The 18,936-nt window shown below is 36.5% G+C and overlaps 1 protein-coding gene across 1 annotated transcript; it reads right to left on the bottom strand.

Annotated features, from left to right (window-relative positions):
* Positions 1–18,074: 18,074 nt before the first annotated feature.
* LOC108676959 lies at positions 18,075–18,430 on the bottom strand. Its single transcript, XM_018165114.2, has one exon. It carries the CDS (start codon positions 18,376–18,378, stop codon positions 18,148–18,150), a length of 231 nt encoding a protein of 76 aa, XP_018020603.1. The 5' UTR covers positions 18,379–18,430; the 3' UTR covers positions 18,075–18,147.
* Between the last annotated feature and the right edge of the window lie 506 nt (positions 18,431–18,936).

Raw genomic sequence — 18,936 nt, 5'->3', positions numbered from 1 at the left:
TTTTAGGTTTCTTATTATCATTTTTATCCGCTTAGTAACAAAAAGGCTTTTTTCACCATAATTTAATCCATCACCGACCATGATATTGAGTCGGAGAAGGAAACAACGGTAAACTGAAGGACCTCGATATTATTTCAATATTATATACATACTTCCCATTGGCGCAGTTGGGGTTGCAAATTTAATATAAGTTCGTACGTCGATGCTCACAGCAGATTAATTTTGGCTCGCCATCGAGACGTGTACCGTATTTTTCAAGTCGATCAAACCAGACGTGACCTCGCAATGTGGTCTTGTACTCAATGTTTTGTACGATTCAAAATTAAATGCTTCAAGTGTTTTTGTATTGAGACAGTCAATAACAGTGACAAGTCTTCAAGTAATTATTAATATTAACTAAAGCGTAATTTAGAATTCGTGTAGCTGACAGGGGAAACTATAGCTCGAAAAGATATAGGCAATTTTGTACGATGATGAACTTATAATTTTGAATTATATAAGTTAGTGTTTTAGGGTGCAAACAAGAATATTATTTAGAAATGAAGAATCCATTTCGTAGTGATTTTTAACGATAATTTGTTTCAAAAACTTATTGTTACCTAATTGCAAATTGAATAAATCTAAAATTTTAAAGCATTTCTCATAATTTCTGCATGACTCTAGCTTACCCATGCTGGTGGGAGTAAAACATTTTGTCTGGAATAAAATGTTTTCTACGGGAAATTTCCTGATCTTGAAGTGTTTCTGGATGACATGTTCAGCGGCATGTCCAACAAGCCGTTATTTTACAGGCAATATTGCGTTTCCTCGTAGAGAATTTAGTACAACATCGATGGCTCGCACTAGGAATGGATCGTTAGCGCACATTTCTGCTGATGTTAGGCCATTAAATTGCGACAAATGGCCAGTGGAGTGGCAGACATCCCCGATCTCCTGACGATTGTCACGACGTCCTGTGGGATCCGCGGGAAAACATATAAAAAATCAAATTAAAAGATAAAATAATAAGATTTTATTAAAGTTTTGAGTTGTTTGAAGATATTAACATATTGACGGATGCAAATAAATGTTTGATGAGCATACTTTGAAGCTTACCGAATTTCAAAATCCGATTGTCTTAGGTCGATACCAATGGTCGATAACAATGAAGAATCGTCAATCAAGTATTTCTTTATCGAATATATTGGGAAATTTTGTTCTGTTGTTGATGTATGCAATTTTCCTCACGTTTTTCATATGCCAATTACATTTTAGTGATTTATTTTGATTCCTTGTCAATGACGAGAATCGTTTGCAGAAATACTTTTCACCATAAAATATTTATGAAAATGATCTAATATCGGTATATAGTGTATTGCATTTATTGCGGCTTTTTTTTACTTATCGCTTTTCATTCCTGTCTTTTCTTATAGGAAAAATTGAAGAATTTTCTGATGCAGGTTGAAAGTGTGTCTATAATTTATAATATATTTTGGAGAATGTTTGTGTTTGTTTGATGCTGCTATTGTAGAAGGATTTAATTTAGTATATGTTACTCTAAATATTTGGCTTCAATCTGGATTATTCTCGCTTTCTCGTGTTTAATTATGGCCTGACTCTGATTTCAATCTTGGATAAGGTTTGGACCATATTCGTAAAAAGTTCATACAATGTTCCTAAAAGTTTGGGCAAAGTTCCAGCAAAGTTTGGACAAACTTTGGTCATAGCTTAAAACACGGTTTAGGCGAAGTTCGGACAAACCTCGGCCAAATCCCAAACAAAGTTTAAACAAATGCTGCGGAAAATCTCAAACCAATCTTGAAATAACGTCAATCTCTCTCCTAGAGACGACGTGGCATGTCGTCTCCTTTATCCAGACCTTTGACATCTAATTTATCCAGAGTCTAAAAATAAAATTCCCATGGACTTAACCTTGGTTGAAAAAATTTGGACGGCGAAATTCGAATGGCGAGACTTGAGATAATATGGGATTCTCATGTTCGAGATATTATCTAGCCAAAGCAATGTCGGGTTAGTCCGCTTAGTTTGACAAATAATATAGAAAAACCAAATTGAAATATGCTTACTTCTCTTTATGACATCCCACACTTCACGAAAAAGAAAAAGAACGACTTCGTTTGTGCATGAATTTGATTATGAGATTTAAACCAAACAAATATGAGCGGTCAGTTTTGTCGTAAAATAAGCGATGAACTTATTTACGCAACCGCAAATCCAGCCTGGTGTGCCAGTAAGGAAATCTGGTTTCATTTTGGTTATATTGCTTTTCCATGAATGAAGGTGCATTGAGTGCGCACTTTGTTCTTGGGATATGTTGGAAAGGTATAGAGTTGTTGGAAATGTATGGAGTTTATGTCGTTTCTAGTCAATTGATATTGTTAGGGGCAATGTGAAGGCTGTAAGAGCAATCTATTGTTAGGATCAGTAAGCTGAAACACAATCCCAGTAATCGGGTGCCAGGCGCGGGTGATCATTGGTCCGTGAATTACAACCCTTCCTCCAATCACAGGGCTTCTTGAGTCCGGCTGCGTATTGATTACAATTAAAATCGACTTAACTGATGCTGTCACTGTCCCAAATCTGCTTCTATTTCCATTATTATGGTTTAAACGAAATTATTATACCACAAATGACAGCGATGAATTCTTCTAATTGAAACACAATGTGGATTTTAACGTAAAGAAAATACGCTATTTTTGGCATGGCACTAAATACGCTATTTTTGGCATGGCACTAAACTGGGCAAAAGGAAATCAAGAAATGTTTCGTATTTCTTTTTAAATAACGAGCTTTAAGATTTTTTACCAATAATTGGGAAGAGTCTGTCAATTTTGACCGCGATGTCAGTCCATCTGAGGGGATTACGGCAATGGGACATTAGGGGGATTACGGCAATATTGCAATATTTTTCATCTTGAAATGATATTGTTCAACTTCGTTCAATTTATAAAAAATTCTAGAGTATTATATCTGTCAAGATTTTAAGTTTTGTAATTGAGAAAATATCAGCTGTATCTATAGATATTGAAAACATGTCCAGTCTGAGACGTCCAGATTTCCAGTATTAATAAAATTAGCTAAAATTTTCGAATAATTGGTTAATTAAAGCTGTGAATCACAAAATTCAGATTTGAATAAAAAATTTTAAATGTGAATTATTTAAAGTGCACTGCAGAACATGTTTCTTATACGAAAAATTTCTATTTATGTATGATTTGATTTCTGATATTATTTCCATGTCAGTCATTCCGTGGCTTATTTATTCATGGAGGTAGAAAGCAATAAGTTTTATGCTTGAGTTCAGAGCTCGTCGATCTCTGAGCTCATGAATAAAGTTCGTCAAATGACAGCGTCGCGATGCAGGCGCTCCCTCGGGGCCGCAGTAGGTCTCTGTCTCGCTCGCCTATTCATCAAGATTTGGAAATAAGAACGATTTTTGTGACCTGATACAACTGAAGATTTAAGCAGCATGTGCTTTTTCTGGACAAACTTCGTCATTCATTGGGAGGTTTAATCAAGCAGGTGATTGTTGTATGATTGGTTTGTTGAGAATGCTGAGAAATTCCTGGAGTGGTGGGTGGAAATAACATTATCTAATGCCCTATTTTATCTCAATCGACAAAAAATAGGAAACAGTTACTGTAATATCTGTTAAAATTTATTAAATATCAGAATAAACTGTGTAACATCAATCATCACAGCGCATTATTTTAAATTGCTGTACTTTTCGTTATATAGTTGTATATTTGTGTAGTCAGTTGAATTCTGGAATCCTACCAAAAGCATTGCAGTGAAAGAGAAACTTGACAAATTGTCTTGGGCTGGGCATTTATTTATCAGAAACTGCCTCCGTAAAAGCATAGTATTCTTGGTCCTCACAATAACCGTATTTTGATTATCAAAATACGAGTATTTGGAGTATCAAAATACGAGAATTTGGAGTATCAAAATACGAGTATTTGGAGTATCAAAATACGAGTATTTGGAGTATCAAAATACGAGTATTTGTAGTATCAAAATACGAGTATTTGTAGTATCAAAATACGAGCATTTGGAGTATCAATTTACGAGTATTAGTATCAAAATACGAGTATTTGGAGTATCAAAATACGAGTATTTGGAGTATCAAAATACGAGTATTTGGAGTATCAAAATACGAGTATTTTGACTATCTAAATACTGGTATTTTGATGCAGGATTGGCTCAATATCGCCGTCCTACAATCTCTAGCTTGCATGTGATCATAAGCAACCGGCCGCCGATAATGTAACCAGATACCCGACGATAACGCTTTAACGGATATATAATAAAGAATTAAATTTAGATTCTGTGGTAGGAAGTATCATTTATATGTTGTTTGAGGTGTTCGTAATGTGCGTATGCCAGAATTATTAAAAAATATGTGAATTGGTTAATTCAATGTTAAATTAAGAAACAGGAAAAACAAGTTTTTATGAAGTTTTAACACATCCTGAAAATAAGCTCGGAGTTTAATAGTTTATGTTCACGGCATGTTCAATGAGGGATATATGATAATATGAACCATTGTAAAGAGCTAGGAGGTATCATTGATACGAATACTGACATTACGAACTGAACAATCACCAGCAGATTGTTCAACTTTCATCTATAGGCCACAAGAACTAAACTATTTCGAATTATTCTCTTAAGGAAGTGTTATCAAACTAATTTATTTAATAACGTCAAATAATTGTAAAGTGATTTTGCCCGAACTTTAATCGGCGAGCGCGCTTAGCCGTCTCGCCTTATAAGCTGTCAGGAAGCAACAGATTTGTTGGGGTGACAGAATTAGCGCCAACAGCTGCCATGTTGCATCAACTGTGCTGTCATGTTGCATCAACTGTGCTGCCATGTTGCATCAACTGTGCTGCCATGTTGCATCAACTGTGCTGCCATGTTGCATCAACTGTGCTGCCATGTTGCATCAACTGTGCTGCCATGTTACATCAAGTGTGCTGCCGTATTGCATCAACATGCTCTATGTTGAATAAATGTTATATGAAGTGCAAATAAATTACATTGAGAGATACATGAAGTATAGGCAGTCATTCATCACTGTCGTGATGTGTCACGACATCCCCCGTCATGTTGCATAAAGTTCTGTTCTATTATACCATAAAGGTCACTAGAAGTATAATTGTTGAATCAAGAGAAGATGTCATGTTGCATGAAGTCTCCTGCGCGGGCATAACTGTGTGCATTGACAGTCTCGGAAACTCTTAACATCTCGCATTAAGTCCTGCCCTGCATCTCTTCAGACACGATGAATAACTTACACTATTGATGACTTATGATGAAATTTGTATATTAATTGTTTTTGTTGCTTCATTAGAGTAATGCAATTGCGATCTTGCACAGCAAACTGAGAGGCTCTTCCTCGCAATTCTAATACAACCTTCATTGCCTGTTCTCTGGGGACAATACTGCTTAGTTGCAACCCTGAGTTTGCGTACAGCAAGATTACGAACTGCATTGCACCCATAAACTTGTTCCCTCGGGTCCCAGTAAATGCAGCTGCACAATCAATTCATGGCAGTTTTAGCGACGTATTGAAGAATTTTTACCTCGACGTTATATGCGTCGTGCTGCCTAACGGAATAAGGCATCCTTATTTAAATCTTCATATCATCATAAAAACGTTTTGGGCATAAGTAACAATCACTTTACTATTTTAGTGAATATCTAGTGATTAAGCCTCACAGTATATAACAAACTCGAAAAATATAGTGAAGGCGTCGTGAGCAGCGTTATATAACCCTTAGATTAATCAGGAGTTCAAATTTTCCTATAATTTCAGCATCGTTCAATAGAATATATTTTTACAGGAATTTCAGCGTCAATGTGTTGTTCGAATTTAAAAGAATTTAACAATAAGTCATTATATCGAGACGGTTTCGAAAGCGTTTGTTCTCAGGAAGCTCGTTAAAGCAAAGTTGTAGAGGATTTTTTGGATGTCTTTCGGGGGAACTAAAAAAGTTATCGAAGCGAAATACGTCTAAATCGGTTGATCTATAGCACTTCTAATTTGTTGATGCAACTTGGATGCATTAAGCAGTTCATGCCAGATCTCCTGGGGATTTTTAGAATGGAGTTGGCTAGCACAATTTGCCTTGTAAAAATCTGTGAAATTTTTCTGCACCAAGAAGAGTAACAATCCGTGAAGTAGAAAAGTTTTCATTTGATCAAATTATAAAACTGTCCACGACATTTGCAAAAAGAAAGTTCATTTCGGATTGTATTCAGGACCATTATCAAGATTAACAAACATAAAATCGCATTTTATAATTAAATACGAAAAATTGCAAAACTGACACCCAAGTTTTCTCTTGACAAAGAATTGAATAATTAATAACTGGTAAATAAACTTAATTAGGCAATGATTTTGCATTTCGAGTTTCTTTCTCGATCGTAATTTGCGTGGGTAAAGCTTGGAAAATGTCACTCCAGTGGCTAAGACCGACCGAGGTAATTACTTCCTTAGGAGTTCTTCAGAAGTCGCGCCCGAAGAATGCTGATTAGGCCTCATTATAAGCTACAAAGAAATTGAAGGGAGCCGATTTTCAGATTTGGACAGAATTCAATTTTAAATCAGGTCTGAATTATATTGGATACCTAATCACCCTCGTATTAAATTAAAGTGTATTAAGGTCGAAATATCTCGTCAATTACGAAAAAAATAGAAGCTCTTTTTAAGATTTCGAAGAAATCATGCAACATTATTTGTCATCAAAAGATCGATAGTTAGACGTACATTCGTTAAATTAGTACCTAAGAGTTGAATGTTGCTTCATCTCCAGATTAATTCTAAGAATATGGTTTTCGTCGTTTCAAGAATTTTTTTAACGGATTTACATTTTTTCGCCATAAAATGGCCAATAAATTTTCCTGACATCTTCAAATTCGTCAAATGCATTTCTCACATCATCTGTGTAGGGGGAGAGATAAATTGTTTTCCTTCGCTTATGCGAGAGAAAAAAACCAGCCAAGGTGCACTCAGTCCTGATTGAATTTTACCTCGACGGAAGATTTATTCATAAAGACTCCAATACTGCTAACAAGTTTTGAAGGTATTTTTTATCGCGTTTAATTGCATTTTTAATTGGCATGAGCGCGGCGACGCTGCTCAGCATATTGATGAATTTTTAGCGACGCCTCAGGCGACAAATCAAAGACTTCATTAGGCTAGGGAGGATAAAAAATATTTCGGAGAATGCCGACCGAATTAGCCAGCCTTTTTTGCTGGATTTTTACGCCAGAATCAACCTGTTTCTACACTCAGAAAAATGAAGGGAGTCATATTGTCCTAATATTGACACACTTTCTTACTCAAAGCTCAAGGCCCTGGCCAAAATTTGCCAGGATGACCCACATAATTGCTGAAAGTGCCTCGCTATTTGTCAGAAAGTCTCACACACTTTTCTGAGTGTAGGATCTCGTACTAGAAAAATTAACGAGAATTTTTTCACACCTATTAAACTGTTTATACATTTATGGCTCCAACTAATATATTCTGCTATTATTATATTCAGATGAGCTTTAATTAAATGACACTATAGGGTGTTATGGTGACCACACAATGACACCGTATTTTCCCGGAGATGTATTCTCACCTCAGATTTGCTGACATAAAATTAATATTTCTTCCTCTTCAGTCATGGCGCCTATGGTATAACGACTATTATCCGTTCAAGCGTTTCCCCACTTAGAGTTTATCTCTCTTGCGTAGACTTTATATATTTCTTCGCGGAACTTTTGAAGGCGCAACAGCCGGCTTCTGTCCTCGAGTGGAAAAACTTCAAAGTCGCCGAGTTTTCGCTAACAAGATCGATGACCACCGCACCAAAAAGCCTCTCGGGAGAAGTCCATGTCTGCGTGTTTTCTTAGGGTCGCCAGAAGATTTCTTCCTCTGTGGTAGGCTGAGTGAGCGCGCAATTGACGTCATTGTCATTCTTAACGATTGAAAGATTCCGTCTTTTCTTGGCTCAAAGCTGAAAGTCGACCCTCAAGAGGAGATGAAATTCTGTAGATGTGAATGGTGAGGTTTAAATTCTAGCTTCCATTTCTGACAGCAAAAGTCTCCATACAAATCTACTTCTATGTTGCAAAATATTTCTTCAGTTTCATCAGTCCGGTTATCTCGCTAACAATTCTAAATTCATAGCAGGAACGTGGAAATTCAGGATTATTAAAATGAGAGCTTTTAATTATGTGTTCACATTTAATATATTTATACCTTGGAGTTTTATACATCATTCCTAAAAAATGCCTTCATTCAATAAAAAATCACCCATTATGAAAAATGTATAAAATTACGAGGTCCAACAAAATCTCTTTAAGACAATTAATAAACTTTTTAGACCTTAATTGTCAAATTGGAATTACCGCGTACCCAGCCGTGGTTCTGTCTCGTCAGCTCTTTTGCAAGGTAAAATAAGCAGATTAATATTTGTTGAGGTCCTGATGCTGCGGTGGTCAGCGTTTATCTGCCCATAATTTTAAATGTGATTATATCTCAGCGGTACGAAATTAATTATTGTAAGAAAAACTGAAATTGTGTTGCTCATAAAAAGTTAATAGAAATACCCTGATGACATAAAATAAATCTGTGGCCGATGCAGATCCTCTGTAGCGCACTTTATTCAACAGGCTGCAAAATGTGGAAAAATGGTCTCTCGGATCTAATCTGTTTATTGGCTAGTGAGTTATGATAGTCCAGAACCATACAATGACAAATTATGATCGAGCTGAGAGTATTTAAGATAATTGACTGCGCACTCATAAACTTAACAATGAACGGCGTTCTTAACCCAATTTCCATATCATCGACACAGCTAGACTTTTTGGCAGCTGCTTGCACGAGAAAAAAATTATTCTCCTGGAACATCTTTGTCTCCTAGAAATTTTTGCAAGAAAATGAGGGACTTTCCCAGATTGGTGATGACGTTGGCAGTATTGGTTGGGATGCGTAGTATGCATGTTGGGTGGCAGCAAGGGACGCTTCCATGCGATGCCTCCATGCGATGTTGCATGCAAATAGTTCCATGCGATGAAATGGTTTTTCAATGAAATTATGGTAAAATAAGAATTACAGCATTTAAATTTGCCCTGTTTGGTTAAATTTCAAGCCGATGCAACACACCATGAATTGACAACCGCAGAAGAAGTGCAGGATAACACGAAAAACCAACTTGATATTCCTGTATATAGTTTAGCTGCCTACAGAAAACTTGCTGTATTCAAACGCGATTAACTTATACGTATATTGCAGGTGTCGGATTTTATAAACGGCTTCTTGGTTCATATTTCGGGTGCAAAGCACTATAGAATCAACATCGTAAAGTGCAATGCAAATCAGCCTATGAGTTTTGATGTCCATAAATCTAAGCAAGCGGCAATTAAGGACGTCTTGGCCGATGACTAAGCAAACTTGGATGCCTAAGGAAGGTGTAAGGTTCACCTGAGCACACACCCATTGCTCACTTCTCCTACTTATAAATCATGTAATAAATTATCTGCTTACCGTCCACTGCTCGTCAATCAATGGGGTGCGCTTTGGTCGTCAGTATCAAGTTGTGTTCGATCAATACCGGTCTCGTAATTATCATTTATAATTCAAGGCGTTGAACATCCAACTAGCCAGCGAGAATTTTTATTGAACGTTTACAAAGATGCCATTAAAAAAATTTTGTTAGTAGAAGTATTATATTTTGTACACAGGAATTCATCCAATTTTATACTATGTCTGAAAAATTTTTACTACTCTACTTGATTTTTTAACTTTTTGAAATGTTATAAGGTAATTTGGATCTTTCAAATGGTTCATTATTACAATAAGCATGAAATTTTTTCATTGTTCACAATTTTTCATGTACGCCCTAATTGTGTTCAAATTTATTGCTAGAATAAGCCAATCATTGTTAATCATACCCGAATATATTGCCAAAAATGTCCATTATATATGAAAATCTTGTCATTATTCCTATTTTATCAAAGACACATACCGTTCTAAGTTAGATATAAATGTTGTGTCTAAATGGTAACTTGTCACGGGCACGCCGTGAAGGACGCTCATTTGAGCGATGTTTGTGCACCGGGATCATCAATTCCTGACAGAAGCACCATTATCGACTCACCACAGCCCCCATCAGAAGCATGTCTGTCTTAATGTCTTCATACACAAACCCGTTCATATTTCTCTGTGTCGAATTACAATGAAACCTTACAATACTGCGAGGGGGTCTCTTCAGTAGACTTTATTTCGCAGAGAACAAACAAGCTATTCTTCGTAGGCGTTCTTTAATTGGATATCAAACATTTACTTAGCTGCTTTGACCAGACGGTACACTAGCGACCGCGGCTTGCAGAGAGAGAAGCTGCAATAAAGAGTTTGTAAATCAGCCTAATATGACTTGGTATGACCAAACAGTTGATTAACCCTGATTAAGGATAACTCTGACGCTGCATAAAATAGAGAAACGTGATTTATTAATTGAGAAATAAAATTCACTCTTACTTTTGAATAGGAATTACAAAATTGTATATTTCCTTTTAAGCATCAATCCGAATATTATTGAAAACTCATGTATTACTATATGTAAATTGATTATTATAAAAAAACACACATGGAGCTGCTGGAATGACGTCGACAGAACATGAAATTCATAAATTTTCATCTAATTTACCAACAAATTTGCTCCTATCGACATTATAAAATTCGGAAAGGAATAGTTGCCCGTCTGTCGAATCATATTTCATTTCCCTACAATTTGAAGTAGCCTGAATTACAGATCATTTTCATTGCTAACGTTGGGTCGTAAAAATATTCAGTGAAGAACCATACAAACAGAGTTAATCGTAGCACACAAACACACATTCTTCACGGTCCCAGGTACATTGAAGCACAGCCGCCACCCACGCGATGTATTGTCGCTTCTCAGATCGTTTGTATTGGAGTGCTTCGCTACGGTGCTTTTACCTGCTGGTCTATCACATGGCATTAGCTGGTTAGTGGGCATGTTTTGATGTAGATTACATTAAATTATGAGTGGCATGTTTAAGATATAATTTCATCAACATCTCGAACTATGTCCTGGAGGATGCAGTTCATTTTCTTAGGTTTTCAGCACGTTAATAACCCCGAATTTTCACTGAAAAATTAGATATTTTTTCAAGTAGTGCAAGTTCCTGCATTTATGTGGTAAAACTACATCGTGTGACAAGGAAAAAGTTCGCTTTGAAGGGGAAATTAAAATTTGGACAAAATTTACAAAATTTAAGAAATTCTATCAAATTTTTGCACAGTTGACTATAGGAATTGAGGCATAAAATAAAAATAATGAATTTATAAACTAAAATTAATCATTGAGTGCAGCGAGCTCTCGCCATGTGCTCCATTTCTTACCTCGTCATGTCTGCTGCTCCACCCAGAAAGTTAAATGGCTCATATGTTCCAAATCGTGACTCACTTTCTGCACGTAGCAATGACACGTCCTTTTTTTTTGGGTCAGGATGACCCACCCAAGGACAGAAAGTGCAGCGCTATTTGGACAAAAGTCTCACTCATTCCTCCTAGTGTGCCTCGCATCTGCTGCTTCCATAGCCTTGCGTACAACAATGAACTTTACGGGCGCTGTGTGAAAATTGAGAAAATTAATTGAGTGCACCGTAATTGGGGGACATGATGGGTGTTTGCAATTGTACCTCGTAGGCAGGCATTAGAATCACACGAAGGGAAAAATATCAGTTATTATACACAGATACAAACGATGCATAACGATGTGATTCAAGTATCAAATTATTAAGTATATATGTTTATTTTCACTTACCAGAACTAATTTGCATCCTGTAACTACGGCAAAGTTTTAGCATAACTTCCGTGTGCAACATTGAGAGTAATTGTGGAGTATGATAACTTATATATTAAGTTATGTCATATAATTAATTATTTTGATTAAAAGATTTTCATGTTTTCTCGCGAGAATTAGCTTGAATTCTGATGTAAATGTTTCTGATTCAAGTGACAACGGGTTATAATTTTCTTACAATGGTCGTACTAAATGTAAGAGACTTTCATGAATGAGTTAAAATATATCTTTTTAATTATATTATTTTAGACTGACGGTTTTCTGACTGATGGAAACTTAATTTTTACGTTTGATGTTGAGCAAGATTTGTTTATTGTCTTGTCACCGGCGATGTAGTTGGTTTCATGAAGATAAAAGTCTACGCAGTTACAATCCATATTTCATTATCTTTGCTGTTTTCAACTTAATTGAAGTTTGATTTTAAACGAACCAACACCCTAGACTGAAGAGATACCACGCCATACTTCTGAATATAGTTCTATTTAACTCATTCTAACTTTGTTTGCGTAAGTTTCTACTTAATTGTTCTCGTTTGGCTCTTATGCATAGGCAATAAATTTACTTTCAGGGGAAAGTTGAAAACAAGGTGACTTCCTTTCTTTCAAAGTAGGTGGTTTGAGAAGAAATAAAGTTTCTTGCATGTTTATTAAAATTTGCATATAGTTCATACACAATTTTCCATCATAATATAACGCTACGGTCAAGGCACACGTAGGCAAAATATATTTGTCATTCCTTTAAAACGCGGAATATCTCATGATAAGTGAAATAACGATCAATAATAACAAACATTAAATAATGCAATTTCGAAGTAAATCGTAAACATAAGATTTTTGTTCGAAGTCTGTTTTCAGCATTGGGTCTCCGTCAGTAGTTTCCGTACAACAGTTCGAGATTAATTATTCAGCCATCAGTCTTCAGTCAAATTTTCAGCAGATCGTCTGACCATCCTTTTGGCGTAGACAGAATTGAAGTATCTGCTGTTCCCTTGCAGCATCTCCTGGAGAATCATTCTGATCTCTTCAAGGCGAGAATAATCTCCTCTGGTGGGAAGATATCGGCTTTCACATCCTTCCATCATCCCCAAGATCGCCACCATCATCGTCAACGCCGCCACAAACTTCAAAGAGGCCTTCATTTCTTGGCAGATGAGGACTTCGTAGTGTTTGTGCTGATGAGGTCAGTGTCTTTCTGCGGAGTCAATAGTGAGACCGAAGCCCTTATATACCCCGAGTCCAGTGACATCGTTTTAAAAGATGAGTAATGAGCCGGCCATCTCGGCTGCCATTAATTTTAAAGCTATGTAATCCTTGGTGGGCGTTTGATAAAAAGTTGTGTATTAAAAGCAATAAGGATCCTGGTCGTTGCAGATGTTTTATTTGATCGTTAATATCCCTTATCAGGCAGCCAGACCCTCTTACGCGATTGGTTAAAACATAAGCAGATTAATATGGCGACATTCAAGGCATGAGCGTTTCTTGACATTATTCCTTAAGCATAAGTGGAAAAATTGTATTAAAAATGAAATAATGGTCGTATTACGTGAAGTGACATAATTGAAGTTTTAACTGGTATTTACTGTTGATCACTTAGATTAAATATTGTACAAGGTCTATGAAAAAAAAGTTATTCTCTCTGACCACAGGACGAGACGGGGTATATAAGGGTGGACTCAAGGCTTAACATTCAGACAAGCTTGAACTTCCGGAGCTTTAGGACGCCCTGAAGTTGCTAGCAGAAGAACGACTCGTGGTGTCAAGAAAACATGAACAGCTCACAAAAATTGGTGGTGGTGTTGGCGGTGCTGGTGGTGGTCCTCGGGATGCTGGGTGTCTGTGAGGGACGCTACCTCCCCACCAGGGGGGATGAGGCTCGTCTCGAGGAGATCAGGATGATGCTCAGGGACCTGCTGGAGGGCGCTGCTGGGGGAGCTCCACGGATGGTCAAGAGGGACGTCGAAGCTGACAGCAACAACCCGCTTTAGTTACCCAGTCTCCAAATCATGAATAATTACTGACCCAGACTGAACTGGAAAATTATTTTTTGAGATCGAAACTCGGATGTTAATTGACGTCACGCAAGCCGGTTTTATCTCGTGGCCTTCTATTGCTGTATATAAACTTTTCTGTTGGAGCATTTGTTGCAGAAGTCTTAATAAAATAAGGCATTAAAAAAGAAGCAAGCTGAAAAATTTGTTTGAATTTCTTTCCTTTCCGAATCAACCTCTCCCTCATTAGGATTATCGATGATAATCATGTAAAAATAGAGTTAAAAAATAATTTTCATTTCTACCAATAATTATTTATTCGATGAAAGTTAATATATCGTATGAATATAATCTAATATAAAATTAATATAGCCATAATTGCTTACAAGTTGATCTTTTGAATTATACCAACGCTACAAAAATGAAGATTCGCCGAATAACTTTAAAATAATGTGCACCATATCATTGAGCTTAAATCCGAGCTTCCTTCGATCATGCAACTCATAACAGTTGATTCTGGGTTTAAATTTCTATTCCTTTGTCAGTTATGGTAATATTTTTACAATCACCATAAATATCTCATTTATAAAATGCATTAAAACAATAACTGAACGTTTGTAGTCTATACAACATTCGCCCTGAAAGTATTAATAGTAAAACACGTGATGAGGAGGGAATGTTGAAAGGTCGTTTTTGAACTCTTTCTGACTTTAGAAAAACATTTGCCCTTAATTAAAAATGTTTATATAATCAATATCAAATTATCTATCTTGAGGGAGTAAAAAACTCTTCAGATAACGTTAATTGATCAAAAGGCAGGTATCAGCAAGTACTTTTAATATATTTAACGCGGTTTCTAATGTATCAACATTCATTTTCAAGTTACAAGAAGCATTCAATAATGAAATTTTGGCTGACATAAGTACATAATACATGTAAATAGGATAACAACAAGGAAATTTTGAAACGGAAAATGACGCTGAAAACTATCTGAAAGTTCAGATAATTTCGGTAGTGTGAAAATAAATGCTGGAGTCCAATCCCCATAGATGAGGGTCACAGCAATTGTCAGTCGGTTAATATTGGGCGCCAATGCTTGATGACGATGCTGGTGGGTTCCTCTAGCACATGCAGTACGTGTGAGCGACGGTCTTGTGAGCTCGTCTCAGCGGTTCCCTTGTCCTCCAGACTAAAGGTGGCAGCTGAAACCTTCAGTAATTTTCAGTAAATTTTGTACAGAGTGTAAATTTTGTTTTAAAGAAGGTTGTAGACTTCTTCATCATATGGTCTACACTGGAGTAATTGAACCAAGAACGATGATTTTGAGTATTTAACGAGCGACTTCATCTCAAAATCATCGATGAATTCAACTGGCTTGGTGATACCCTCGACAACAACGTCAAGCTTCGGAGTATACGGAACAAAGGACACTGCAAAAAAGCGAGGGTTCTCCCACAAAACAACGTGGTCTGTAAATTTTACTTCAAAGAAGGTTGTAAACTTCTTCATCATTTGGACTACATGGAAGTAATTTGACTAACAACCACTACATTGAGACCGTCTCACCTGCCACCTACAGTCTGGAGGACAAAAGAACCCCTGAGACAAGCTCACAAGACCGTCGCTCACACCGTGCTGGAGGAAACCACCAGCATCGTCATTATGCAGTGGCGCCCAATATTAACCTGCCGACGATTGCTGTGACCGTTTTAAACTACCGAAATCGTCTGAACTTTGAGAAAGTTTTCAGCGTCATTTTCCGTTTCAAAGTTTCCTTGTTGGATCCTATTTACCTGTATTATGTACTTGTGTCCGCCAAAATTTCTATGTTCAATGCTTTTTGTAACTTGAAAATGAATGTTGAAACATTCGAAATGTCGTTAAATATATTATAAGTACTTGCTGAGACATACTCTTTGATCTATTAACGTCATCTAAAGAAGTTTTTGACTCCCCTGAAAATTGGAATATAATGCGATCTCTGGTATTAAGCGCACGTGTTTAGACAAGAAAATTCTGCCATCTAATACTAATTTCAATATCAAATCGAACCGTATAATCAAAAATATTTTGCTATTCGTTGTCTGCATTTCTGCCTATAGCAGTAATTGGGTTGCAGAAAAAAATTGAATGACGTGTTAAATTTAGACATTTGCCCAGGCGTAAATGACTTTTTGTGACTTCCGTATAATGCCTGTGTGGTTGGAGATGACGTATCAAATAATAGAACTTTGGAATATACAAAAATCATTCAGACTTTGTAGCCGCCTACAACCGTCATTTCATCTGGCATCGACAATATCGCTGAATGAAATAATCATCGTTCAAATTATCGTTCAGCAATTTTATTTATTCGGTGCTGACGATAAAATATACTTCCGGGTTTCCTCGAACTACGATTTGAAATTGAGTTATTGTGTACAGTTTTTGTCTTAATTGTTTAGACCTTTGGTGCCTGCTTCAACCCTTTTGTTCAAAATATTCTGGCACGCCAAATGATAGCATCAGAACTAGTCGAGAGCTTATGATGTCCAAAGAGATTTTTCATCGAGATTATTAGATTAATATTCAGTAGTTTGTAAATAATTTGGTGAGTTAAGCTTAGACCTTTTTTGGTTAAATAGAACTACTGTGATCAATTGTTCCGTAAGTGCATAGACCAGACCAAGCTAACATTTGAACTTGAAAACGTCGGATATTCTCAAGAAAACAACTAAGACGTCAGCATTAGTTCAATGGAAATGGAATACAAAGCCCACATAAACCCGAACAATGTAAAACCAATCTGTGGTAAATAATGTAAAGTAAAGAAATAATGAAGATGATAAAACCAATTGGTTGTATAGAGAATAGTTCTAACTGATTTCTTATTAGTAACGCTTTATAATTTAGATAATTTGAACGGTAATTGTGAAAAGAAACCCTCGCCCTATTTCAGTTTGCTCTAGCAAGGTGCTCGGTTACTTTTTGACAATCATCCAACCTGTGTACACTTTTGAAAAACTATCGGTTATATTTGCCGTTAGATAGACTTGAAGGTTTAGCTTTCTATTGTTTAAGTGGACCTTAAGTTGATCCGGTTCTCTTCATACAATTTTGGCAGTTTTTTCCCGCTTGTCTGAGGTTATATATTGCTTTATTTCCGCGTTTTCCTCATAATTTTTTTCACACAGTGGGTGCAAATTTTTCTATGGACGGTTGTCCCTCTATTTCAATAAATTAAATACTGCCCTCATATACATAAACTTTTTGCCACGGGATCATAGCCGCTATAAAACGACATTATCGCAATATTCAAGAGCGTGTGCACGATGTTCATCTGCGTACGTCGGGATGACGTACGTCTAGCAATTTTTATTCTAGGGTCGCAGAACATAGGGGCAGGAATTGTAGAACTGGTCACTCACTATCGCGCAGCATCTCCCAATTCGGCTGTGCACGCTCACGCCGAGCAGCGCGATGTTCCAATTTCTGAAAGTGACTTCAAGGTTTTAGCGTCTACTTCCGGTGTTTCTGATTTACGCAATTTAGAATCATTGTATATTTTAAAAAAGAGGCCTAGTTTAAATTTTGCTTTTAGCTCCTACCCACTTGAAATTGTAAATATATAGGCGTTAACGTTTAGTTTTTTTTTGTAATCTTGACTGTACAAATTACTGATGTATCTTTGTTTTAAAACTTTCGAACTGACGATGAAGCAGGACTCGGAAACGTTTTCTATATAGATAGTATGAATTTTGTGGAGTATTCTTTGATATTAAGTTTTTAGTGAATTTACGATTCAAGCAAACTAGTGACATTATGACCATCAAGTATTATAATAATTATCGGGATACCAGAAAGCTTGCAATCTTGTGAATTTATACACTCTAAAGACAATCGAGATTATTTGAGTGTAAAAATAAGTTACTCAATCTTAATTCTCAATTTCATTTTCTCAGGTTTGAAACGTTGGTTTCCTAAAATATGGAATTCCGTGATAGAAGAATTATTCTGTTCTAAGGAAGAGATATGACAGATGAATCCTTCAAAAATCTTGTCTAATTAAGTGATTCTTTGGAAATCAACAAATAAATAAATGTTTAAAATAAACTATTATATTAGTGCATGTGCAGTTTGCTGAGGAAAATAAATCTAGTGCTCCTGTTGCAGATAATTCATTTTATTCCCTTGTACGTACAATTTCAACATTCAATCAATTTCATTCAATAATTAACGTCAAGAATAATTGAAGAAAACTGCCAGTACTTCGTCCATTTAGTATTGTTGCACGGTTCAAGTTAAAGAATTTCTGGCTTGAAAGTTATCAGTTTCGACGTCCCTCTTGACCAACCGTGGAGCTCCCCCAGCAGCGCCCTCCAGCAGGTCCCTGAGCATCATCCTGATCTCCTCGAGACGAGCCTCATCCCCCCTGGTGGGGAGGTAGCGTCCCTCACAGACACCCAGCATCCCGAGGACCACCACCAGCACCGCCAACGCCACCACCAATTTCAGCGAGCCTTTCATCGTCTCTCAAATGTGATCAGCTTGCGGTTATGGAGGAGCTTTAGCCGGGAGAGTCAAGTAGTCGTCTGCTGTCAGACCAGAGAACCAGGCCTTTATATAGAGTATGCTTGGCTTTTAACGATTATATAGATAATGGATTAGCAAGAAATTGGCGCAAGAAATTCTAGAACAATTCTCTAGTTAGGCACGCCAAACATTTGCTGGAACTATAGACCACTAGAAAAGTATTTAAAATATAAGTTTTATTTTGTGATAGATTAGAAAAACTGGTACAAATTTTAGAATTCGAATGGTGTATGAAGTGGTCATACGATGAAATTCATGTGTATCACATGAAAACAGCTATGCTTCTAATTCTAAAATTTTGGGGATTCAATTTAATTAATTATTCTTGTAAAATTTAGGTAGATGAAAATCTTTCAATAGTTTAAATTTATTTCGCATTGCTACTGGCACACACAACAGTGATCGTACACAATATTCCGGCAGTAAAATATCATTGTCCATCATTCCGAGCACCGAACTCTCACAGATCAGAGGATGTTTCATTACGGCTTT

The sequence above is a fragment of the Hyalella azteca genome, unplaced genomic scaffold (genome assembly GCF_000764305.2).
Source record: "Hyalella azteca isolate HAZT.00-mixed unplaced genomic scaffold, Hazt_2.0.2 contig13692, whole genome shotgun sequence".
Classification (NCBI taxonomy): Eukaryota; Metazoa; Arthropoda; class Malacostraca; order Amphipoda; family Hyalellidae; genus Hyalella; species Hyalella azteca.
The sequence above is the reverse complement of the archived record's forward strand: the minus strand, read 5'-3'. Positions and strand labels throughout refer to the sequence as shown.

Bases quoted from the DNA above. Each gene is read 5' to 3' on its own strand.
- LOC108676959 (XM_018165114.2), bottom strand. From the start codon at position 18,378: ATGAAAGGCTCGCTGAAATTGGTGGTGGCGTTGGCGGTGCTGGTGGTG.